This window comes from Muntiacus reevesi, chromosome 1, assembly GCF_963930625.1.
Source record: "Muntiacus reevesi chromosome 1, mMunRee1.1, whole genome shotgun sequence".
NCBI lineage: Eukaryota > Metazoa > Chordata > Mammalia > Artiodactyla > Cervidae > Muntiacus > Muntiacus reevesi.
Window position 1 is genome coordinate 246,218,671 of NC_089249.1, and position 27,263 is coordinate 246,245,933.

A 27,263-nucleotide genomic window follows, 5' to 3' on the forward strand; every position below is an offset into this window, starting at 1 on the left:
AATGTTTTCAGATGCCTGCACACATTGTAGTCAAAGGAAAAGTTTCTCCTGGGAATTCCAGGAATCTTGATCTTACACTATGAACAGTAGATCTAATACAGACTGATTTAAAATATGGTTTAACGCAATACTTCCAATACCAAGATAGCAGACAAACAGATAGGCATTAAACATCTGCTTAGTTTGTGTTGTTTATTTCAAACTGTTATTTAAAAGGAGAGTTGACAAACAGTTTTAGTGGAATTATTCAATGTTTAATAAAATCCAAGTGTAGAGAACAACATACTTACCATGAGCATATATTTCCCAGCTCAGTTGCTAGAAGGCCCAGAAGCAATAATACTAGAGTAGCAATGTGCATGCTCAGATTCTGGTTTTTAAATAACACTTCCCACTAAAAACAACTAGGACATCCTGGAGAAATGGCTTGGAGACTCTGAGATAGGGCAAGGAAAGAACAAAGACGAAATTGGAACATTTTGATACACCAAAAAATTAAAGAAGTTGTTGTTAAGTAAAGTGAACACATTGAGTGAGCACAGAAGTCAGATTTAAAATGCCTCTTCTGACAAAATTTGGATAATCTGAGTATCAAAATAAATAATGACAGTAATGAACTACAATCACTGAATAAAACAAGAATCCATCATAAATAAATACTTTGATAACTAAATAAATAAAGGGACAAGAAGAAAAAAACTCCTTCTCACCATGAAATGCCAAGTAATGAATGCAGAAGGAATTTTAAAGTGAAAAATCATCTTTTTATAGTTTGAAGTATCAACTGATTTGGGCAAGAATCATCATTACAAGTAGGTGGTAAAAGTTTGATATTTACATAGTTTCAAAGTATCTTCTTACAAATCACTTATTAAAAAGAGGAGATACCTGGCAGACCCCATCTTAACCAAACAGTCCAAGTTCACATCAATAAGGGGGCAAGCAGACATCGTGCATCTCCTGACATGATACACGAAGAAGGACACAGCATCACTTCTGTGATAGTCCCACCCAAACATGCGTAACCTGAATTAGTCACGAGGAAATAACAGACAAATCCCAACTGAGGCATAGTCTGCAAATAACTGCCTGGGCTCTTCAAAAATGTTCATGTCATGAAAGACATGAAAGACTAAGAAATTGGTCCACATTAAAGGAAACAGAAGAGAGGTAGTAACTAAATGCACCAGTAATCCTGAGTCAATCTTGAACCATACAAAAGCAAACAAAAAAAAAAATAGTAATACGAAGCATATTATTGGGACAACCGATGAAATCTGAATAAAGTCTAAAATTAGATAACAGCATTGTGTCAGTGTTAAATGTCATGATTTTGGTACTTGTACTATGGTTATATAAGTGTATATCTTATTTCTTAGAAATACATACTGAAGTACCTATTAGAATAATGTTCCAGTTTGGACACACTGCAGTTTGAAGAACTCTATTTCAGAAGATGCGGGGGGTGAGAGTAGTTAAAGAATATTAATTATTTTGGTCCATTTCATTTCTCCTTCAAGCTTATACATATTTCATTTTTATGTTAAAACATAGATAAGGAAAGAAGGAGCCATGTGAGAACATGCACATGACAAAATGCCATGATTATGTTCCTTAGGAGTTAACAGATTGTAAGAACTGTATCTGGCAGGTGTAACTCCTGAAAGTTGTGAAGTTGGGGGATACAGCATAGCAAACTAGGCTTTTCTGGGGGGAGACAGGGAGCCTTTAATGCTTTTTCCTTAAGTCCCTGGTACATGATAGTTACAGGCTCTATATGGTGGTGATAAGAGCATAGGTTCCGGAGCCCCAGTGCCTGGGTTCAAATGCTGGCTACTCCAGACGAGCTCACTGACCTTGGGCAAGTCTCAAAACCTGCAGATAACACTTCTTGACAATGATAGATGAGCTCTACATTAGCTAATTATTCTTTGCAGTCCTGAAGTTCTCACCAGGATATGGCTGGAGCTTCCCCCCAGCAAACTTTGATGGAGTCCACTCTGACTCAGTTGGACATGAGCTTGAGCAAGCTCCGAGAGTTGATGATTGGCAGGGGGGCCTGGTGTGCTGCAGTCCAGGGGGTCGCAAAGAGTCAGACATAACTGAGCAGCTGAACTGAACTGAACTGAACTAGTCAGAGATGTGATTTCAACCTAGTTAAGGGCCAATGCAAAAGAGAGTAATCAGGGCATACCCAGGAAGCCAACATTCATACTGAGGCTATTTTAATGGAAACTTATAAAAAGTCAGTTAGTGCCCTTTTATAAACCTGTATAATACTAGCTTAGAGTCATCAGTCATGAAACTTCCAAAGATGATAGCACATTGCATTTATCTGTTACATGTTATCTGTTGTTGCTTGCTTGAGTAGTGTTTCACACACCCAAATTACTGGCCAGCCAGGCACAGAGCTGGGCTACTAGTTTCAAATGCTCTGAGATGTTTGAAGAGCTTTTAGCGCTATGTATGTTGATGAACCCAAACTATAAAAGTGACATTGAATCCATAGTGTACTTAGATTTGCTTTTCCCCACTGTACAAATCATTCCATCACAGTGCATTGGTTCATAAAACTGTCTGACATGAATTATTTCATGGTAAGATCTATTCTTTGGTAGCAATAAATCTAGAAGTTATCTTTTTTTTCCATTTATATATTTAATCTATTATTCAAGTTGATCATAGAAAATTTGATTTTAAAACTTCTTCAGAGAAGAGATGAGCCACTTATCCTGAGAAAATTAGCCTGAAATCTTAAGAAATTAAAACAGTTGTATGATAAAATCAGAAACACAAAATTAAGCAATATTGTGTTACTACATGAACCCCATGACACATTTTCCTTTTAAACTAACTTTGAAGTTCAATCTCAGGCCAGTAAACTTCGTAAAAGTAGAAAATATGTGAATGTTTACCTTATTTTTAGCAGAATACATCCATTAAAAATTTTTAGTTTATTCAACAAATAAATTTGGCACTCATTTCACAAGGAATGTAGCAATACCTAAGGTTTTTCTATATTTGCATTTTTAACAAAGATTAACTAGCCTTATGGGACACTGTCAGTGTTATTTGTACAGGAACTTTTCTGCAGCTGGGAAAAATATAATTATTTTGCAGAAGATCTTGGAAACCAGTCTTATAGAAGAAAATGCTACAATCATTTTTAAAAGATATTTGCTACACTTTCAAATTTATGTTCAACTTTTTTTTTAATGTTCAACTTTTATAGCTGTCCTAGCATCATTCTACTTATAACCATCCATTGACTTACAAAATAGAGCAGAAGATAAATGTTTTCTAAAATTTTAATAAGGAAAATTTCCAACATGCACAAAAGTGGAGAGAAAAATATAATGAAACTCCATGTACTCAAAACCCCACAGCTTCAACAATTATCAACATTTTACCACTTCTGATTCATTTGTTCCCTTCCAATTAAACATTGTATTACCTGGAAATGGTTCATACTTTTGCTTTTGAGTTTGAAAGTATTGGTAGAAACAAAAAGAACAAAAAATTCTCTGTTATTAATTATCTTTCATAAGTAAATAATTAAATTTTTTAAATATCATTTTTCTATGACTTGTTCCTGCTTTCAGGTGGTACAATAAGAATATCAGCCGAGACAAAGCTGAAAAACTTCTTTTGGACACAGTAAGTCTCTTTAACCTATCTTGTGGCTTCAAATAAAATGAATTGTGCTACTTTTTTTCAGCCAGGTTGTGGTTTGTGCTAATGTAGTGAGATGATGTGTTGGATTAAAGTGATGTCTGGTACAAGTATAAAAGTATTTTGGGGGTTTACAGGCTTAGCATACATCAGTATAAGAAACCTGGAGAGGATCAAAGGTCTTGGTATTAACACGTGAACGTGGCCACCGCTTCAGTGGGTGGTCTTTGCCGCCATGATGGCTGGCCCTGGAGAGCTTGGGGCTGGTCTTCCCTGCCTTCCCCTCTGGTTAGGTCAGGGCTGGCTGTGATTCAGATTCCTCCTGGCTGAGCTGTGTGTGGAACTAGAGGAAATACATCACTTGTTTTTAACTTATTTTTCAAACAACTGTTCTTCTCCAGAGCCATATAGTGTGAGGACCAGGACTGATCTTACCTAGGGGTGTCAGGATTGAGGGAGAGAGGGAAGTGAAGAAAGAAGGCATGGTGTGGTGGGGAAAGTCTTGGCCCCCGCTCTGGCTCCAACTCAGTGTGTGACTTTGGGACATCTCCTCTTCCTTCTGGATCACAGTTTCTCAATGAGTTCAAGGGAGGCACTGGACTAAGTCAGAGATGACACGACCTAGGCTCATACTGCCACTCTCTAGTCTTGGTCCTGTGGCCGACCCTGTTGATCAGAGGTCATGGCTTTGGGATCCTTCTCAAAACAGCACTCAAGAAAGCTGCCATCAACTGACTGGCATGCAAGGGAACCCCTCTCTACCTGGATCAGAAGATCATTTGTTACTCTAAAGCTGTGCCTCTCAAAGTATCTGTGGTAATGGATTACTTTCTGTGGTTGGTTCTTAATTTCCACTTGTCACAGACTTATGCAAATTCAATGAAAAATGAATTCATAGGGGGAAAAAGCAAAAATAAGAAGCAAAGACATAAAAAATAATGCAAGTCCCATTTTTTATTAGTATTAGGTCGCTATAAAAAGATTCTAAATGATTCCTCTCAATTTCTTTTTTTGTCTGGTGGTAGAGCAGTAACAGTTTGCCAGCTGGCACCCATCCACACACCACATTTAGAGTAACCCTGAAAATTGCACATTGGGGGCTTTTGCAGAGAAACCAAATGCATGGAGTACTGAGAGAAAGCTTTCTACAGAGAAATCAATTTATCAGCTTATTTGCTTAGAGCAGTGGTTCACAAGCCTGTCTGCACATTAAAATCACCTGGGAAACATTTTAGAAATACCAATGACAAGGTCCCACCTCAGACTCATGAAATCATCATCTCTAGTGGATAGGGTACAGGCATTAGTAGTTCAGAGAAAAATATCTTTGAGTGAGTCTAAATTCAGATCATGTTAATAACCCAGGCTCAACATAGCCTCACCAGTGAGATCAGTAAACAGTAGGCAGGGGTTGATGGAGGGACTAGTCTCCCTATGCTGAAATGTCAACTGTGATTCTGCCATTTCACCACATACTATTTTCCGGTTATAGTTTGGAGGTATTTCATATCTTTAAGAATCTTAAACTACAAACCTCTCTTGGATGGAATGAAGCTGGAGTGACCAATGTATCCTGGTTTGCCTGGAACAGTTCCAGTTTTAAAACTGAGAGTCTGATGGCCCCAGAACCACCCCAACCACCAACCTCAGTCCCGGACAAACCAGGACAGTTGATCACCCCAACAGGCAACCATTACTGGTTTGGAGAGTGACTAGGGCTGAGCTTAGAGAAAGGGACCTGGGAAGATTTCAAGCAGAGAATGAAGGGCTGTGATGAGAAGGTGGAAAGATGATGAATACCATCAAAGAATAAAGGTATAGAGTTGATTATTAATGTACTATTACTTTTGCACAAGGGAAACTTGAAAATGATAATAAATTCATCCTATCAAAGGCAAAAGTAAAATTTCTATATGAGGAAATTGGGAAGGGAGAAGGCGAGCCCACAGTCATATTTTGAAGCAGTGAACTTCTCCCTTGATTAAGTTGCCGGTAAGCAGGCAAAGAGGACAAGGTGCCCGTGGGCAGCTCATTCACATCAAAGAGGGCAAGTTCAGTTGTTTGTGTGTTTACCAGTGACGGGTGTATAACAGGCAGTCTGTATGATGTTGGCTGTCTCAGTTAGCACCTGTCATGATTATGACATGTCTGTGCCATTTCCTTTATTAGGATTTCTCAGTATAAACTCACACACCTTACCATTTTGCTGAGCACAGAACTAAGCACATAAAAGACACTTGAGATAGGATCTTTGACCTCAATACGACTCTCATAGACACTATCGGGAAACAAGAAAAACTCTGAGGAGAGAGAGAAGAATCTAAGATACACTGAGCATATGCAGGAGGCTTTCAGTACTCTCGGAATTTTGAGCAGAGTCTAGAAGGAATTAGAAAGATTTCATGGAGTAAGAGGAATTAAGGTGAATCATTACTAAACTCTGGTTTCCCCTTGGTTCCACCCCAACTCAGCACTTAACTATTCCCTGTGCTTCCCAATAGAGTACCCATTAGAACCACTAGGGAATTTTCAAAAATAAAGATTCCCAGGCCCCAGCCCAGACCTACAGAATCAGACTCTCCAGGGTTAATTTCTGGGAACCTGTATTTTTTCAAGTCACCTTGTGATATATATATGGCCTACTCAGCACCTATGTTGTTGGATAATATAATAAATTGTTAAATTAACCAATAAGAACCTATAATAAGAGTTATACTGAATTTAAACAAGTACACTTTTGTTATTTTTAATCACACACTGATTAATGAAGTATGCCCACGGGGCACCTAAAAAAGCTCACATTAATGATTAGCAAAAGATGATTTCTATTTTACAGCAGTTCTTTGGAGGCATTTAAATATACTCTGCTTGCTAGACCAGTTGAGACTTTCTTCTTTATTAATATTCTAAACTACTTAGCCATATCCTCTCTGCTTCCTTAGGTCATATACAGGCAAACTTCAGTGGGTCCTTGTATTGTATGATGTTTAAAATGTCAACAGAACTTTTTCAGGGGTGTATTTAGTGTCTCCTTTTCTAACAATTATAGGACCCTTAAAAGATGGATTGGTTTACTTTTATTGACCAAAAATGGATTTATTTCATTTTTGTTAACTAAATCTCTCAAGGTACTGTCCCAAACATATTTCACCATTAGAATATAAACCCTTTATCTTGTTCCTGCTATACACAGGACCTCAGAACTCTACCTATGACATAGTGGCTGCTCATTGAATATTTGTTGAGTGAATGAATACAGCAAATGCTTAAGAAATGTTTTTGAAATTAATAACTATGTTTTGGGAGAAGCTGGCCAGTCATGAGCACTGGGTGGAGCTTTTAAAAAATACAAATTCTAGGATGTCATCCTGCACCAGTCAGAACCTTGGAACTTGGTACTCAGGTGATTCTGGGACTTAGCCAAATTTCAGAACCACAGAAAACAACTCTTAGTGTGTATTATCAGTTCTTCAGACAGCACCTCCTCTAAGAACTTCCTCATGCTTTCCCTCTCACGAACGGTGGAATGTGGTTTTTCCCACCTTTGAACTCTTATGCTGCAGTGTCCTGACATCTCCAGGAGCTCTCTTTTCACCCAGCTGTGGACCTCAGCAGTCTCTCTTCTGTGTAACCCATTTAGGTAGAGGGTGAATTCCTGGCAAGCAGGTACTTGATATCTTACAGCGTTGCACATATTGAGTGACCTGAATTTTGGGCAGGAGCCTTTTCTAAGACATTGTTTATGATATTTCCATGATTCTAAGGTGTTATTAGTTAAAGATGCAATATTGAGTCCACAGAAGAATTCTTTTAAGGGAAGAAATGAACCACCTCCAGAATGAAGAGTAGTTATATGTCAGAGACACTCAGATTGTAACGCAGCATAACAAAGATATAAGTTATCAGCCTGTATTTTTCACAATAACCTACCCCGTGTGTCAAGATTATCTTCTGTAAGGTTCCCTTCAAACCATATGGACAGAAAGAAAGAAGGACATTCCTAACACAGTCAACATATCTCAGAAGAAAGCAGACAATGGCATTAATACTTCTAACGGATGGCATACCATGACATGTGATAATAATGGCTGATGATAGTCCTAATAGTCCTTGTTCTGGTATTATACTCCAGGAAATTTTCTATGCACTTTAATTCTTTCGACCATCTTGCGAAAGTCATTTAATGACTGAGAAAACTGAAGCTCATACACTGAATCTGGAAACATCTGTGATTCACAGAATTATAAATTATTAGAGCTAGAATTCCTTTTAAAGAATATCTGACCAATCCCCTTTGTGCCACAGGGGAGTAAACTGGACCAAATCTAGACAGTAAATTAGTGTCAGTCTGGACTAAAGCAGGGATGCTTCTTCATACACACACACACACACACACACACACACATACACACACACTCATGTACACACATGCACATACATAGTTAATAAGGGAATATGTGAGTTAAAGTCTATTTTCCTATCTATACATTTCCCATCCTTGGCACACTTTTTCCTATTGTTTCACCTTTATTTTCTAGATAAAATAGTAAAAGATGACCTGAGACCTCGACTATATCCCATAGGAACAAGCCCACTCCCAAACCCACTCTGGCTACACTGCACAGATCAGTGCCCCATGCATGGCAGTGATAGGAGCAAAAACCCTTGTTCTTGGTGGTTGTAACTTCCTCTGAGCCCCTTACAGGAAGTAGATGATAAGGTACATGCCGGATGCCTCCTTTTCCCCACACCCTGGACTGCCTCAGCCCCAAACCAGAGTTTCCTGTTACCAGTGCTGAATGCCACCTGAGCAACTATGATGGAGGAAGAGCTCTACCAGCCTCCTGTCCTTGGCAGAGCTGACTGCAAACCTTACTTCTCTTTTGTCTGATATCTATGGATCAGTTTACTCTTAACAGTTAACCCCTCTCTCATCACAAATTTATAAAAAATAATAATGGTTTCTTTTAAAGAATAAAAATAATAAAAAAACATTCTTAATTAAATAGAAGAGATATTCCCACTCCTTTCTTCACAGATAGCTGATAAAATTCAGGCCTTTTTGGTCTTTGTTTCTTCCCTTTAGAATACATTACAAATGTAGATAATGTCTGCTTTGGCTAAAGCTTGATTTCTTCCTGCCCTGAATTTAATCCATCACATTTCAAAGGCAAGAGCAAAAGCTTCAATATTTAGTGAAGGGGGAAAACTTTTGAAGACAAGTGATGCTATGTAATTTATGGATGAATATCATAAACATGATGTTGAGTTGAAGAAAAAAATGGCAACCCACTCCAGTATTCTTGCCTGGAGAATCCTGTGGACAGAGGACCTGGTGGGCTGCTGTCCCTGGGGTTGCACAGAGTCGGACACAACTGAAGCGACTTAGCATGCATGCATGCATTGGAGAAGGAAATGGCAACCCGCTCCAGTGTTCTTGGCCTGGAGAATCCCAGGGATGGAGGAGTATGGTGGGCTGCCATCTATGGGGTTGCACAGAGTCAGACACGACTGAAGCAACTTAGCAGCAGCAGCAGAAGGCAGACATAGATTCACTATTCACAATATCAAAGGTTAAAACAGCCCAAATGCTCAGCAACTTATGCACAGATAAACAAAATGTGGTGTGATCCATGCAAAAGAATATTATGCAGCCATAAAAAGGAATGAAGTATTGATATATGTTACAAGTTGATGAACCTTATAAACAATATGCTAAGAGTAAGAATCCAGTCAATAGAGACCACATGTTATACAATTTCATTTATATGGAATTTCTAAACTAGGCAAGTCTATAAAGAAGGCAAATTAATGTGGCAGGGGTGCAAATGATTATGAGGTGTCTTTTGGGAGAGATTAAAATATTTTAAAGTTATATCATGGTGATGGTCGCATAACTCTTTGATTTTGATAAAAAGCATTAAATTGTACACTTAAACAAGGATCATTTCATGGTATCTAAATTAGGCTTCAAAAGCTATTTTAAATTCTAACGAACTAATCTGGGATTTTTTTTTTTTTTTTTTTTTTGGTGTTATATAGCTCAGCTTTACTTCAGAAATTGAATTCACTACTGATCCCAATGTGGGGGAAGTCAAGTTTTTTAAAAGAATGATTTGCAAGCAAGTTAGAAGGGTCTTTCCTATTGCACTGGATAAACAGTTTACATTCATATCTGAGAAAAAGAAACTAAGAATCTGGTTAGTTCTCTCTGGCCTAACATGTCCAAGGTCATGCACACAATACATTGTGGACAATGTGGAAGGCTATAAGAGGTGTATAAGGTTACTCTATTGGTCCAGAAAGATTTACAACTCATTTTCTTACATTTTAAAAAAATTCATGAAGTACAGAATCATTAAAGTAAATTCTGTGTGTACAAAGACAGAATACTAGGACTGTCCTCGAATACTATGACATCTCATAAAAAGAAATGTAGTAGCTTTCTATATTTTCATCAATTCTTCCCCTGCTTTTAGGCAATAGCTAGGGCAGCCCTACCTCACAACCTTGAGAAAGGAAGGTCAAGAGTAAAACAGAGACCTGAAGATTCAGGTGTCAGCTTCAAATTTCTTTCTTTTTCTAGTTTTAGTGAGATATAATTGACCAATGACATAAGTTGAAGGTGTACAACTTAATGATTTGATTTATGTATATATACTGCAAAATGATTAGTACGATAAATGTAGTTAACATTAATCTCCACACATAGCTACATTTTTTTTCTTGTGATGAGAACTTTTAAGGTCTTAAACAACTTTCAAATATACAATGCAGTATGGTTAACTACAGTCACCATATTGTACATGATGTTCCCCAAATTTATATTATAACTAGAAGTTTGTACCTTTTGACCACTTTCATCCAACTCCCCTACCCTCCACCACCCTCAAATTTCAAAATAGACTCTTGAAACTCCCAGCAGAGAGATGAAGAGTTTGGAGAAACTCAGAGAGCTTATGGGGTAAACTCTAGGTTTGGCAAGAATGCACAATGATGTAAGGGCCAGCTGTCCCCTACACATGCTGCTCTGCAGGTTTAGGGCCAAGTCAAAGGAAGCAGGTTACATTTCTGCGTGAGGATGAGCTTTCCAACTATGAGTGCCCTTTCAAAAGACAGAGACTGCCCATCAGGAAGGTTATAAGTAAGAAATGTATATTTGGTTGAGTCAGTAGAGACAAAATCTGAATGTCCATAAGCCTTTTAAAAGTTCAGGCCCCAGAGTCCCAGTCCTGGAGATTCTAAGTGTGTAGGTATCAAGGCGAGCGTGGTCAACTGCTTGTGGTCATTTTTTTGCTTTGTCTTGTTTTGTGCTTTAGATTCTTCACGTGATTTTGTGATCATCAATAAAGTTTGGGGCACAGGGGGTTAGGCCAGATCAGTGATTTTCAACCAAGGGTGACTTTGACCCCAAGGGAACATGTGACAATGTCTAGCATCCAGTTGATAGAGGCCAGGGATGCTGCTAAACATTCTATAATGCACAGGACAGTCCCCTCAACCAAAAAATACTAGGCCCCAAATGTCCATAGTACTGAGGTTGGGATAATTCTGGGGTAGAAAACCTTTCTGGGATCTTCTCTAACCCTGAGATTCTAGGATTCAAACAATTAGTATAACCACCTATGTGTATTATGTTTATGGGTAGATGACCCACCTTTGGGATTAGGGCCTTATGTTGTTCTAAATTGTACATACTTTGCTCCATGTATCTCAAGCCTGCCTCACAAGGCTTCTGTCCCTCTCTGGCCTTCACTTATGGCCCTCACTATGTCTAAGTTAAGTGAACCACAGAAATAAGTTTTGCAAATGTCACCAGCACAGATTGACAGCTAAGATAGGAACAGAGCATTGGACACAAAGTACTCAAAATCAGAGTTAAGGTTTTTAAAGGTCTTACTGGGAATGAATAAACTGGTGTCTCCATTTGTTTGTACTTATTTCATCAGCACTGGCAACATTGTCAGTGGGGTAGAGGGCATATTTTGGAGAATTCCCTCTTCTCTGCACTTCCCTCTTACAACCAGCAGCTTCATGTTCTTTCTCCTTTTGCCCTGCAGCAAAAACAGCACTTGAAAAAGGGTCTACAATATATATTCCCATTAAGGAACTGATGAATCTTCCTTGACAGAAATTTTGTGCCCTTATGGGGAAAGGACAAGTGGCTTCTAACATTTGTTGAATGGAGGCACCATGGATAAGTAGAATGATCAAAGATTTTGCTCACCCACCACATTCAAGGTTCAAACTCCTGGTCTGCTCCCTACATTTGTAGGTCATGAGAAAATCACTTCAGCTCTGCAGCACTCAGCATCTTCATCAGGAAATTGAGGATAACAACATCTAATTTGCAATGTTGTGGTCAGGGTTAGATAATATCTGTAATGAGCCCCAGGAAGGCAGAATTTGCGTCTGTTTGCCTCTGTTTACTGTTTATGTCATCACTAGAATAGTCTTGGACCCACAGTAGGAGCTCAAAAAACGTCTCTTGAATGAATATGTGAAAAGGTAGCCATTACTGCTGAGAGGCCACTTTGTGCCAAGCTGGCCTATGGTATTTCCTCCTTTCAAGGGCAAGAAAGTGGAGCTAGATACACAAGCCTGATTCCCTAATCACTGATTTTTCATTCTTATTAACTATTCCAGGGCAAAGAAGGAGCCTTTATGGTACGAGATTCCAGGACTCCAGGGACATACACCGTGTCTGTTTTCACCAAGGCCATCGTAAGGTATGGTGCTAAGTCAGCAAAGTGGGGAGGCATGGTACTGAGGTGGGTGATCAACAAGCCACACACAGCAATGTCAGACAGTGGATGAGGCAGAGGGGTCCTTAGAAACAGTGCATTGTCCCTGATCCCTCTGAGAAAACCAAGGCCAAGGAGATTAACAACATAACTGAACTCACTTAACTGGAAAATGACAGAGCTGGGCCTGTATGCCAGGTTCTTGCCCCAGTAAGCATCCCTGAGTCCAGAGCCCTAATGAAATAAAATATCTAGTCCTGTATTTAATACAAGTTTATAACCTAATCCAAAGAAAAACAAAAAGATACTTTGCAAGCAAGAAAAAATGAATTCTAGTTCTGGCTCTGCTGGTAAAACTACCCCCCATTTATTGAGTCCTTACTATGTGCAAGAACCTTATAGGTCATTTCCAACCATAATAAGCCCCAAAGGCAGGTACTACTATGCTCCTTCCACACACAGAGCTGACGGCCCTTTCTGAGGCAATAGAACACCAGAGGTCAAGCTGCCCTCATGTTCCAGCTGGCTGACTGCAAGACCCTCACCGCTGGTCTATGCTCCTCAGACCGCAGTCTCCTCTGTAAAACTGTCTAGAAGCCTAGCCAGGTCACAATTTTTTTTTCTATCTAGAAAGTCAGTAAGAACTAAGCAGTGTGGCAATGACCAAAGTCCAGTAAGAGAAAAGTAATTTCTAAGGAGTCCTCAGGGAACAAACACTTTGGAGAAGGAAATGGCAACCCATTCCAATATTCTTGCCTGGGAAATCTTATGGACAGAGGAGCCTGCTGGCTATAGACCATGGGGTTGCAAAGAGTCAGACATGATTGAGCATCACACACAATTCAGGGAATACTTGCTGGAGGATGGAGGACCTCAGTAAGACTTGAAGTAAGAGCAAGGTGTAGCCAGATGGTGAAGAGGAAGGGTCTGTCCAAGGTTGAGAAAAAAGGTAATGCCCATCACCAAGGGGCCATGCCTCTGCCATAGCTGGGGGACCGGGGGCTCCAAAAGGATGATGGAAAAAGAATGAGAAATAAAGTCTGTGTTGGGAGTCCCTAAGACCACCCCAGATTCGGCGATTCATTAGGAAGGCTCAAGGACTCAGGATATGGTGCAAGGTTAAGACTTTTTACAGTGAAAGCATACAAAGCAAAAGCAGCACGAGGGAAAGGCACGTGGGGCAAAACCCAAAGAGAGCCAAATGCACGCTTTCAGGAGTCCTCTCCTAGTGGACCACACAGGACGTGCTCAATTCCTCCAGCAACAAGTGCCATAACAGGGTGAAATGGTGTCACCAGGGAAGCTCACCAGAGACTCACACCCAAAGTTTTCACTGGCGGCTGGTCACGTAGGTACCCTCTGCCTGGCACGTAGCAAAATTCGAGACTCCCAGAAAAAAAGTAAATGTTGAGCATAAACCTCATTGTTTATGTAAACAATTTAGGTACATCCTTACCAGTTAGAGAATGGTGGAAGCCCTTTTGAAATCCAAGTTCTCAGAAGCCAACCAAGTACCAACCTGGCAAGCAGATCTTTTATGAATGGTAGTCAAGGCAGCTGTGTTAACTCTGCTATGCAAAGTCAAATAAGTACAACGGGGCTGAGATGCTTTCTGAACATGTACTGATGATTAGTTAAATCCACACAGCAGAGAAGGCAAACATGCCATCCCCTGGGGGATGGATACAAGACCTTTCCCCATTTTGTGGTTTGGGGAGAAACATCACCAGTCCATCATGGGACCAATCATAACTGGGTCCAGACACACCCTCAGAATCTTCCTTCATACACCACTCAGGGCCAACCTGACTGACATAAAAGTTAAAATATATCTGCCATGCTTGTGAGAGGTAAAGAGCAAAGCTACTAGGATACTGCTACCAGTAGATATTTCTGTGTCCAAACATTGCTTCTTAGTAATGACTGCATGTCTCATTTGTTTAAGTGAGAACAACCCCTGTATAAAGCATTATCACATCAAAGAAACAAATGACAACCCCAAGCGATATTACGTGGCTGAAAAGTATGTGTTTGATTCCATCCCTCTCCTCATCAATTATCACCAGCACAACGGAGGAGGTGAGTTCTCAGGACAAGGGCAGAGGGGGGCCCTTGCAGGGGAACATGGAGAAAAGTGACAAACACCCATCATTTCAGACAATTACTATATTACTATAAATAGTAATGATTTATACCAATACCAAAGGATGCCAAATATTTGATTACATACTTTCCATTAGCAGATTTTGTTGCTAGAATCATGATATTTCACCAACCACCTACCCACCTGCAATGTTACAGGTCCTCTCAGGGAAAGTGTAATATCAGTGATTGTGGCTTTGGAATTTGTTTTCCAGAGTAAAAACAGCTGTTGCATTGGATTACACTTTTTTTTTTTCCTGGTGATTTGACTCAAATGGTTGCTTCAGTAAAGCTCTAATGACTGTCTTTCACTTTTTAATCAACCCAGGCCTGGTCACTAGACTCCGGTATCCAGTTTGCTCCTGGAGGCAGAAAGCCCCAGTCACCGCAGGGCTGAGATATGGTAAGAGTGCATTTGGGAATGGTATTCATTTGCATTAACTCACATCCCTAAAGGTCTGGGGCAAATTGTGAATGGACTTCCCCAGACTTAAAATGATCATTAAACAAGTACACTATATATCTGGAGATGGTATACACAAATGACCATCTACAATGTGTGTAAGATAGATAGACAGATGCACATTTATCTAGGTCATATCAATGAAGTGTTTGCTGAGCACCTACTCTGTACAGAGCACTCCACTCAGTGCTATGAGAAACCAGTGCTATACCACTGTGTTCCTACCTATCTTCTAGAACATCTGTATCATCTAGTTTATTGACTATCAGTCCACTGCAGGTGCTATAAGCTAGCAGCATCTAGAAGTGTGTGTCCGCATAGCACTGTGTTAAAATTTTTTTAATGCTTTTAGGCAGGGCATACATCTCCAGGGCCATGGGCCTTACTTTTCCTTCCTCCCCTATGAAACCATTTCATCCCCTTGTACTTTCTGCCTGGAACCTGAAGGCATTTGGGGATGCAAACATACCCTGATCCAAACTGTGCTGGCTGAGAAGGCTGATGTAACTTTCATGTTGTATCTTTTAGATTGGTGGTCCTCAAACTTCGGTGGGCATTCAAGTTATCTAGGATGCTTATGAAAAGTATTGACTCCTGGCCCCAACCCAGCACTTACCAAAATGCAATCCCTGATGGTTGGGTCCTGGAGTTGCATTTTCAGCAAAGGCCCTGGGTGATTCTGACACCAGGGGTTAGAGGGTGATACTTTGGGAAATGTTGCCATGGGCTCCTCATCTGTAACCAGCACCATGTCTGCACACTGTGGGTGCTTGGTACTGTTTCTTGTTGAGTCTCTGACTCAGAGAGGTAGAAACTGAACTGTTTATGGTACTAGACCAAGCGTCAGCTAATACCTGTAGAATCCTAATGTGTTCATGCTGGGTGGAAGCCCAGGGAGTATTTTATGAACCCATTCATTTTTGTCAGCATGGAGGTTGAGATTCAGGTTCCTTTTATTCATTTATTGAGCATTTGTTGAGCACATACCTTGTTCTAGACTGTGTGCTGGCCTCCTCTTGGAATCCACTACCTTACCCTTACCTCTACTAAGGCCTAACAAGTGCTGTCTACAAAATGGATGCTCTTGGTGGATAAATGAATGAATGAATGACCAATTCAAATAAAATTTGCTCTACATGAAAAATGAAAATAACAATTTTCAATCACGTATAGGAAATGATTGGGACCTTATAACCCTTTGATTGACTTTAATATCTCAACTGATGCCATCCTCCTTCCTCTTTCCATGTAATCATCCCCACACACATTTTTTCGTGGTTTTCAGTGCATATTCTATGTTATTATTTGGGAAAGAAGATAATTTTACCTATCTATAGTTCTAAGTATGAGGGCTTATACCATTTGCCATCTTTGATGGCAAATTAACGATAGTCTAACACTCCGTATAGAGCAGTATAGTTTCCTGGTAGTCCTATACCTCGTATCTACTGCTTGCCAACTCTGGAAACCCCTCTCTTTCTCTTCCAGGGAAATGGGTGATTGATCCCTCGGAGCTCACTTTTGTGCAGGAGATTGGCAGTGGGCAGTTTGGGTTGGTGCATCTTGGCTACTGGCTCAACAAGGACAAGGTGGCCATCAAAACCATTCAAGAAGGGGCTATGTCAGAAGAGGATTTCATTGAGGAGGCTGAAGTCATGATGTGAGTGGCCTAAACAACAGCACACAGACAGCACTGTGATCTTTAAACACCATTCTAACGTCATCTTATGCCACCTCCCTGCCCAAGTCCAGCGATGGCTTCCTGTGGCATGGAGAATAACATCAAGCTCCTCACTGTGGTCTAGAAGGCCTTCCACAGTCTGGCCCTGCCCACTCCTTAATTTCATCTCCTACCCATCTCTCCTCTGGTTCCACACATGCCAGTCACACTGACCTTCGTTGTCCTCACACACACCAGCTGAGTCCATGCCATTCTTCAGTTCAATGAGACATTTTTGTTTGAGGGAGGAAGTGTATTGGGAAACTGAATTTTCAGTTGAGACCATCTCAACTCTTGCCATTTTTCTCCAGGAAACTCTCTCACCCCAAACTAGTCCAGCTCTATGGAGTATGCCTGGAGCAGGCCCCCATCTGCCTGGTGTTTGAGTTCATGGAACACGGCTGCCTGTCAGATTACCTGCGTAGCCAGAGGGGGCTTTTTGCCGCGGAGACCCTGCTGGGCATGTGTCTGGACGTGTGTGAGGGCATGGCCTACCTGGAAGAGGCGTGTGTCATCCACAGAGACTTGGTAAGAGGATGCAGGGCAAAACCCTACAAGTTCAGGGTGAAGGGGCATGTCCCACTGAAATGCAGAACTACCAAGACTGGGAACGCAAGAATCAATAAAAAGGCACAAGCTTTCTTCCTTCCCATTGCAACTTCTTCCTTCCTCCACCCACTGTGGGAGGTCCTCATGGGACTCAGTTCTGGGTTCTATTCCCAACCCCACTTCTAACTTTCACTCTCTGAGTTGGAGTTTACATTCTTCCAAAATGAAGCTAACAGCCGCTCCTCTTAACCTCTCTATGCCTCCACATCCTCTTGGTAAAATAAGAGAAGTTGACAAGTACATGCTTTCTTAAAATGCTATCCAAGGATCTATCAGGATCACATTGGGGTGATCCTAGAACCAACCTCAGAATTTCTGGCGGTTGAGGCTCAGGAATATTCATTTTAACATGTCCACCCCATGGAATTTGCAGGCACATTAGAACTTAAGACTCACAGGATCTTTTATCAGTAGTTCAGTTCAGTTCAGTTCAGTTCAGTCACTCGGTTGTATCCAATTCTTTGCAACCCCATGAATCACAGCACTCCAGGCCTCCCTGTCCATCACCAATTCCCGGAGTTTACTCAAACTCATGTCCATTGAGTTGGTGATGCCATCCAGCCATCTCATCCTCCGTCATCCCCTTCTCCTCCTGCCCCCAATCCCTCCCAGCATCAGGGTCTTTTCCAATGAGTCAACTCTTCACTTGAGGTGGCCAAAGTACTGGAGTTTCAGCTTCAGCATCAGTCCTTCCAATGAACACCCGGGACTGATCTTGTTTAGGATGGACTGGGTGGATCTCCTTGCAGTCCAAGGGATTCAGGAAGGGATCTTCAAATCCGACACTCTGTCACATGAATTAGGGACCATGTTATCTCCCTATTGAGGAATAGTTTTAAGAGAATTAGCAACCTCAATACATTCTTACTTTAGTCAGATGGATGACAGTTTCTTCATACTATCCCTAAGGTTAACATCAGGTTGCACTGGAGCTTATAATTGGTTACACAACACCATGGATTTCTCTTCTGATTAGGATCCCAGGAATGAAGATGAAAGATGAGATTTACTCACCCTGATAAAAAGACCTTACTCATTCAGTTTCCATCACACACTAGTGATGCTTAATTAACATTTGTGAAGCTCCTTATTGCTCCCATATAAGCAAAGCACTGTGATTATAGGAGACTCCTTAATTACTGATTACTCACCAAGTTTTCTTCATCCTTTTGTTTGCTTGTCTCTGCCCCAGGCTGCCCGGAATTGTTTAGTTGGGGAAAACCAAGTTATCAAGGTGTCCGACTTTGGGATGACAAGGTAACATGGGGATATGGTACCAGCAAAGTCTCAGGAATGGGACGCAGGGCCCCAGGACACTCGGACCATCTCTCTCCTCTCTCTTCCCAGGTTCGTCCTTGATGACCAATATACCAGTTCCACAGGCACCAAGTTCCCAGTGAAGTGGGCATCTCCGGAAGTCTTCTCTTTCAGTCGCTACAGCAGCAAGTCAGATGTGTGGTCATTTGGTAAGTATCATTCTGGCCCCACACCCACACAACCTGGGACTGTGCACCAGCTGTTTTATTTGTCCAATTGCTGGGATGGTGAAGGCATCCCAGTGAGAGTCTACAGACTCATTATTGTATTTATTCTTGGTTATTTTTGAAATGGAGGTAAAAATAAAAATGAAAAAAGGATACTTATGACAGCTGCTGTGAGATCAAAAGATGGAGGAGTCAGAAGATTACAATATGAGTTCCCGGAAGGCAGGGACCATGTTTTTTTCCAACATTATGCTTATTCCCACATTTAACCCTCAGTAAGTGTATTACCCATTCATTCAACAATGATTTTTTGAGCATCTACTACATGCCAGGGGCTAATTTGGGTGCTCACAAAGCATTGTTACATAGGATAGAAAAGACTCCTGTTCTCTTGGAGCCAAATTTTAAGGAGAGGTAAGAGTCATGTAAACAAGCTAACAAATATGTGTGTAAAGTCAAGTCAGGGAGTAGTAAGCAAGTGCTATGAATAAAACAAAGCAGTAATAGGGCAAAGAGTGACTACAATGGAGCGAGGGTCTGTATTAAATAGCAGGATCCATCCAGGAAGGCCTCTCTGAGACTCTCTGTGACTGTTGAGCAGAGAGCTGAATGATAAGAGGAAGATGTCTCCATTTGAAGATCCAGGAAACAGTGTCTCTAACAAAGGCAGCAGCAAGTGCCAACGTTTGGTGTGTCCAAAGAAAAGGGAGTACTGACTTAGCAGGAGAAATGCAGGCAATGAAATTGGCTGGCCATGGTAAGGAATTCGATTTCTCATAAGTGCAAATGGGCGTGAATGAAAGAATGAATGATGCCCATGGGACAAGAAGCACTAAATGTTCCTGCTAGAAGTGTCATGTCTTTGTAAATCATAACCTATGCATATTAAAGTGTGCACAAATCTATACTGGACAACCTCTTTGATCTGGAGTGTAAGAAGGATTCTACTTTGGACAGAAATGGTTTGGAGTTTGATCTTGTCATTCTGTATGAAGGGAAGATTTGCCAAGTATATTGACTAGTAGGAGAAACCAGGGAGAAGACTGAATAAATCCCTTAGGAAAAGAACTAATTAGTCTTCTTCAGTACTTTAGAATATCCATTTCCAACAGCCAAGTGGTATGTTTATTTTGAGTCCTTCTAAATTGTTCCTTGGACTTCTCAGGTGGCTCAGTGGTAAAGAATACACCTGTCAATGCAGAAGACCGAGGTTTGAGCCCTGGGTCAGCAAGATCTCCTGAAGAAGGGAATGGCAATCCACTACAGTATTCTTGCCTGGGAAATCCCATGGACAGAGGAGCCTGGCAGGCTACAGTCCACGGGGTCACAAAAGAGACAGATATGACTTAGCTACTAAACCACAACAACAACAAAAATTGTTCCTTAAAGTAGTTCCTCTGTTCAACAGGCCTAGTTATGACTTTGATAATCAAGCTGAAGGTACAGAATGAACTCAGAAGAAATAAAACTGCACTAGAGCAACCTCAGATCCTCTTTTCCCCAGTGCATACAACTAGGAAGGGTGTGGCCACTCTCCATGGGTACGGCTGGTCATGTTGCACCAAGCCAGTTGTTCCATAAAGAAACGTTGACAGCCATGGCCACTTTGTCACATTCACCCATGACTCAGGATGGTGTTTATTCTGCCACAGGTTGTTAGCCTAGGACTTTGCTGCTGCATCTTATAATTAGAGGATTGAGCTTAAAGTCTGTCCCTTCCTAGGACACGTCATCTGAAGTGTCCAAAGATGAGACTGACTGATGCAAGCAGAGTAGGAAGGGTGAGAAAACGGGAGACAACCCTGAGAAACAGAAATGTGGATGGAGGAGAGCTCGCTGCCTGCCTCAAGGCCATTGGGCTTTGTCGTGCATTTTAAGGTTTTTGCCCTAATGAACTACACTATTTTAAACAAGCCAACTCACCTCTTTGGGGCCTTACTCAGTTCCTCAATGTATCACAAGGTTTGCATAAAAGCAATTGTTTTCCAGCCAGCTTTGAGCAGCAAACCCCCATTTTCCAAAGAAATCTCACTAGAAATCCTGGTATCTTGGGGTGTTAAATAAACTTATTTACTGAATTTCCCCAAACTCCTGAGGCACCTCTGAGGCTCCCTCAGAAATTCTCATCCAGTTGTCTGGACTGGGCCCCAGGATCTGCCACTGGAACAAATTTCTGAGATGATTTTTCAAGACTTCAGATGCTTGAGGGATCATATTTTGCAAAATTCTTCCCTTGAGTTCTCTGGACTCTGTTTTGAAAACTACTGGATTAGGTGACCTGCAAGTTCTGTTCCCACTCTCACATCCGATGAATAGATATGAGTACATAGTAAAGTTGGGTGTAACATTTCTACTGAAGGCAGAAAAGGAAAAGTGATTAAATCAGAGATCAAAAATAGACAACCTGAAGAGTTTTGCTTGGTTAACACAGTATTTTTTTTAATCAAATTGAGTTTGTATTTTAAAACTACCAATTTATGATTTATCTTTTAAAATAAATCAGAAAAATGTGACAATCCTGAGCCCTCATTCCCAACTACCCTATTCTTGTTGGAGCCAAATCACAGCTCTCCCTTTGGGGACAGAAGTTTTGACTTCTGGTTTTCCACAGTCCTCACTAGTCCCTGTTATGCAGACTTCATTTGCTCTATTCATCTACATCATGTGTAGACATTTGAGTTTATATCCCCTGCAAGCTTTAGTTGTAGCATTTGAGATAGATATAACAAAGGGCTGAGCTTGAACATTCTTCAGTTGGGAAATCTCTGTTCTTTAGAAATAGTACGGGCCTAATAAGCTTTAGGTGGTTTGACATTATAATTTCTGGTGGTAGAGACTTGAATTTTAACGTCAAAGAGTTTGTGATTTCTAGCTGTGAGTTTGTTATCTATGAACTTTATCACTACATGTTTTGATTCACTATTTCTCATAGGTGTGCTGATGTGGGAAGTATTCAGTGAAGGTAAAATCCCATATGAAAACCGAAGCAACTCAGAGGTGGTAGAAGACATCACCACTGGATTTCGGTTATACAAGCCCCGACTGGCCTCCCAGCCTATCTACCAGATCATGAATCATTGTTGGAAAGAGGTCAGTAAAGGAAGTGGTTTCCCCTTCTCCCTCCTCCACATTATAATCTGTAACTTCAGGGTCTGCCCCCATCCTCAAAGAAAGGAACCCTCTCAGAGGATGAGGCAGTAGGGATGACAAAACAGATTAGCAAGAAGATGACATTGAGCACCTATTAAGTGAAGGAGTTCGCTATCTCTAGAAGAGCTGGCAGAGATCTTAGATATTTTATTTGCAATATAATGGTACAAGCCATCAACATACTGTCAGAGAGGAAAAGGGGTTAGATCTGATTACATTTGTGTGGGCCTGTTTCTGGGATCCTAACTCTACTCCATTTATCTGTCTATTCTTTCACCAACATCACAGCCTCTTGATTACTAAAGCTTTATAGTAAGTCTTAAAGTCAAGGAGTGTCAGTCCTTTAACCGTGTTCATCTTGCTCAGTATTGTGTTGGCTATTTTGAGTCTTTTACCTTTCCATGTAAACCTTAGGGGAAAAAAAAAACCTTAGGGGTTTCCCTGGTGGCTCAGACAGTAAAGAATCCACCTGCAATGCGGGAGACCTGGGTTCAATCCCTGGGTTGGGAAGATCCCCTGGAGGAGGGCAAGGCAACCCACTCCAGTATTCTTATCTGGAGAATCCCCATGGACAGAGAAGCCTGGTGGGCTATAGTCCATGGGGTCCCAAAGAGTCGGACATGACTGAGTAACTAAACACAGCACAGCACATAAACCTTAGAGTCATTTTGTCAGTTATCTACAAAATAAGTTGCTCGGTTCTTACTGTGATTGTGTTGAATCTACAGATCAAGTTGAAAACAAATGTAACCTTAACAATATAAAGTCTTCCTACACACAAACATGGAATATTTCTCCATTGACTTAGATCTTCTTTGATATCTTGTTTTAGAAGTTTGTATTTTTCCTAGCATAGATTCTATACACATTTTATGAGATTTATACCCAAATATTTACTTTTTTGATGTTATTTAGCATTTATTTATGTTACATTTTATATATGACTTTATTTCATTCTCTCAACAATCTTATCAGACAGATAATATTATTATCCTCATTTTACAGATAAAAAACTGAGGTTCAAAGATGTTAAGTAACCTGTTCAAGGTCACACAGCTAAGTGGAAAAGCTGAAATTCAAAAGCAGGCCATATTTTGATTCCAAAATGCCTGCTGTTAACAACTAAGACACAATGCCCTCAAATACAACATATACAGAAACATATTTAAAAACCAGTAAAAAAAGTATTGCTGTTTAATTCTGGTTTGCTTTGGAATTAGCTATGACACACAAGTACAAGGAAATCACAGAGTGACCTTTCTTTCTCTTCCTAGAAACCAGAAGACCGGCCACCCTTCTCCAGACTCTTGAGTCAACTGGCTGAAATGGCAGAATTGGGGCTTTAAAAGAGACTCAGTGCTAGGCCACGGGCTCCAGATCCTGAGTGGGGGAAGGAGGTCTTCCCTTCACAGAGCATTAAAAGCTGCCACCAGCCCAGGACTCCCCAGAGGCAGCTGGCCTATTGCACCAGTCCCTAAGCTGCCACGGAGGCAGCGGCCTGCTACAGGCTGGCGCCAGGCCACGGGCAAAGGACTCGGCCACTGCGCTGGGAGTGCGGCCAGAGCAGCAGTGATGTGCCTGCCCTTCCTCCGGCCTCTTCTCCTGCCTAATGCACAAACCTCAACCAACAGCTTTAAGGCAACACTTCTTGCACTTCTTAGAGAAAGGGAGAGATGGTGTAGGACCCTGGACTATTACCTTCATTATTATTTTAAACATGGACCTAAAGTTCATGGTCAAGGGAATCTTTATTTGACCCAGCAATACAGAATCCCAGAATATGGGGTGAGATGATCAAGAAGCATGACAATTTCTCAAGGAGAACTAGTGAGTTAATTAAAGTCACAAAGAGTAAGCTCTGCCTCTGTGATGCTGTCAGCCACAGCTTCCTGCCTCAGAGGATGATGGAACAACTGCTTACCTCAGAGACCGGATATGCGGAGAAGTAGCTTTGTGAGGTTTTACTCATAGAGCACACTGCCACCTCTCTCCTTGAAGAGAGCATGATGGACTGGGGTGAGCAATTCTGATCCCACTGCTGGAGCATTGGGTATCTGGCATCTGGGCAGAAAGAGGGCATCAGATGATGGAATCACCTGATACAGGGAAATGCCTTAGGCTGTTACCACTTGGATGCTCATCTTTAGTACCAAGTCAAGCAGGTGACTCTGCCTCCCCTTTCATGCCGAATCCTTCGGCAGGCATCCTGGGGGAGGGCGGGGGGAAACCATGACTTCTGTAAACAATCAGACCCCTCTCTGCATTCTTCCATCCTCATCAACAGAGTGCAGACTTGTGCCAGGCACTGTGGCCTGCCAGAGAAACTGAAGCTTGTTTCGGCCCTAGAGATTTGCAACTTCAAGGTTGAGACTTCAAGTCTCCCTAAATTCTAAGGGAGGAACAAGAGGTCTGTTCTTGCTCAAACCATCTGGAAGGAAACTGAGTCAGGTACTGAGTCAGGGGCTTCCAAGATGCACAAGGATGCCTCTTGTTATTGAGTACCTGAATATGCAAAGTGCAAATGTACGGAGCTACAGGCCTTTCTGCAGAATCTCAGTTCACCCTGAGTTCACACCAACACTCTGAGGTATTATCATCATTCCCATTTTACAGACAATGGAACTTCGGCTTTGAAAAGCTTGGACACCTGCCTGAAGCAACAGAGCTAGGAAGTATTAATATAGAGCCCACCTCTGTCTGACTCCAATGCAGTTTCTCTATTTTTATTCAATACCGCCTCCTATTGAGGGTCAAAGAGATTGCAGAAGAGATAAGTACAGCAGAGGGGAAGAACCAATAAAGAAGCCCACACAGCACCATCAGCAAGTAAAGTTGATCCTGTATGGAGCAGTGTGGTTGTCGACGTAGCCCTCCAACTTGGAATAGGATCTTTATTTCCTCATCTGTATCCTCACCTTCCTTAGAGTTAATGACTTTGGAGTTATTAAAGGAGTAATTAGCCCTTTGATTCACCCAACCCACCAGAGTAATACAGCAAGAAGCTGTTTATAGAAGGGCTTCAAAGTGGCTTTAAAAGATCCTCCTGCAGAAGTATAAAACTTCCTTTAATTATCACTTCAACTTTGAACTGGCCGAGGTCTTCTTGGACACTTTCTGAGGAGGGGTATTCCCTGATGTGAGAGAGATTTAATTTTCCTATGGTGTTCAGATAAAACTCTCAGAGCAATTACTGGATGGTGTTGAAGTCAACTCTTTCTAAATCATGTGATATTTTGACTGCCTGGTGATGCAGACGCACAACTTTTAACTATAACTATTGTGACACTGGTAGCTTCAAAATAAAACTATCATTTAAAAGATGACATTCCTCAACTTATCCAAAATCATCCCTGTTTACTTTTCTGGCATTTTTGTGCATTCTTTTTTGGACCCTTTAATTAGAGATGATTTCTGGAACATCAAGCCTAGAAGGAAAACATCAGAATTGACTGATTTTCTGTGGTATGGTTTAGAATGATTCTCCCCTGCATGGTATTATCTTGTTTAAACTCAGATTCATTGAGGCTTTAACTCAACACGTGTCAAGAGTTTAGCTCTCAGTGTCCTGGAAAATGAACTTCCTGCCTGTTTGACTTTTTCCCCCCTCTCACATTTTGAAAATGGTGCCATGTGTTACAGGGAATTCCCCTATGCAAAGTTTTGGTTCTAGATGCATTTGATAGATTCTGCATTGTGTCCTTTTGAGACTATATATTTATGTTTTACTAGAGTGAATATTTATTACTGTACAGTCATTCACAATTAAAATGTTACAAATATCTCCTATGCTTTGTAAAGCTCACCAAGTTAAAGGCTGGGTCTAGCAAATAAAGTTGTGCATTTTAGTGAATATCGTATCTATTGCCTGGGTCCATATTTAGCCAAATGTCAGACAACCAAAAGTTTTCCTTAAATAATAATGGTTACATAGTTTCACATTACACAGACAAGTAAAGACTATATATCACTTAACATTTTTTTCATCAAGTAAATATCAAATGATTCCTATGTTCCTTTGTTTGTTCCTTCCTATGTTTTGTCTTTGCAGAAACAAAAATGAAAAAGACATAGTCTTTACTTTTAAAAGACATTCCAGGTATGGTTGAGAAGACAAACATATACACAAGCAAAATTATAATACAGGAATTAGAGCAACAACAGAAATAAGGTCAAAGTAGAGAAGAGCTCAGAAAAAGTGACGGAATCTCTCAGACAAAGGGCAATGTCAGTAGAAACTTTCTAGAATCTTGCAACTCAAATCGTGGTCCCTGGACCAGCAACAGCAGAATTACTAGCCTGTGAGAAACCCAAATTCTCTGCCTCCACCCTGAGATCCACTGAATAAGAATCTACATTTTAACATGATCTACACGTGATCATACGTACATTAAAATTTTGGAAGCACTACCACAGAAGACATCACATCTGACTCAGTTTTGAAGATGAATTACGGGATTTTTAGGCAAGACAATGGGCAGAAATAAGAGAAGTATTTTCCAGGTAGAAGGATAGAGGAAACAAAACATATTGAGAAGCTATTATCTGTTTATCATTGCTGGAACATAAAGAGTGTGTGTGTGTGTGTGTGTGTGTGTGTGGTCTCAGCAAGGGGGAGGATAATAAAAGGAGTAGACAAATTGAAATTAAGGCTATAAATATATAGACAAGGACCTAGATTTTAAAACACACACACACACAAATACTGAAACTCTACTTGTAGAGAGAAAAAATGTCTTTGAACAAGGAGAGAAGGTCAAATTTGCATTTAAAAATATATTCTGGCACCAGTGTGGTGAGTGGATTTGAGAAAGGCAAAGCTGGTGGAAGAGAAACCAATCTGGAAAAGATTTCTGCCTTGTTCCTAGTACCAGATTATTGTTCATACTCATTCACTGTCATCTCCTGTGAGGGTGACATGTGGCAATGTAATTCAGAGTCTTTAAGCCACAGTTGGACAGCAAGGCACATCTATTCTCCTTCCTAAAATTCCAGTGGAATAAAAGCTGGGTTATTATAATTCTCCCTGTACCTTTCATTTCACCAAATGTCCACGTCTACCACAGGAACCAGCTCGTACACATGAGAACCATTAGGGACCAGTAAGAAAGCCTGTGGCTTCCACACTGTCCTTTGTGGAACTCACCTCTGGGCTTGACTCCCACTGGCAAATGACCCAGAAAGGAAACATACAGCAGGTTGGATGAGCAGATCTGCTTCTCAGAGAACATTTATCCTGCAGACTCTACCCTGCCTCGGATCTCCCAACACACAAAACCACC

General features: G+C 40.9%; 1 protein-coding gene and 1 long non-coding RNA gene across 3 annotated transcripts in view; one reads left to right on the forward strand and one right to left on the reverse strand.

Moving 5' to 3' along the window:
• The window catches only part of ITK (IL2 inducible T cell kinase), a 62,875-nt gene extending 37,113 nt beyond the window's left edge, over positions 1–25,762 (forward strand). The window contains exons 8-17 of the mRNA XM_065918996.1: positions 3,603–3,657; positions 12,319–12,401; positions 14,362–14,495; positions 14,887–14,961; positions 16,510–16,681; positions 17,053–17,269; positions 18,543–18,607; positions 18,698–18,816; positions 21,767–21,924; positions 23,259–25,762. Coding sequence (XP_065775068.1) covers positions 3,603–3,657; positions 12,319–12,401; positions 14,362–14,495; positions 14,887–14,961; positions 16,510–16,681; positions 17,053–17,269; positions 18,543–18,607; positions 18,698–18,816; positions 21,767–21,924; positions 23,259–23,330 — 1,150 coding nt within the window. The 3' untranslated portion in view covers positions 23,331–25,762. The remainder of the gene's footprint in view (positions 1–3,602; positions 3,658–12,318; positions 12,402–14,361; positions 14,496–14,886; positions 14,962–16,509; positions 16,682–17,052; positions 17,270–18,542; positions 18,608–18,697; positions 18,817–21,766; positions 21,925–23,258) is intronic.
• Positions 1–27,263, reverse strand: part of LOC136156325 (uncharacterized) — an 80,805-nt gene that overhangs the window by 44,379 nt on the left and 9,163 nt on the right. For both annotated transcript variants that reach the window (XR_010660933.1, XR_010660934.1), the window contains exon 2: positions 11,573–11,726. This is a non-coding gene — a long non-coding RNA (uncharacterized lncRNA). The remainder of the gene's footprint in view (positions 1–11,572; positions 11,727–27,263) is intronic.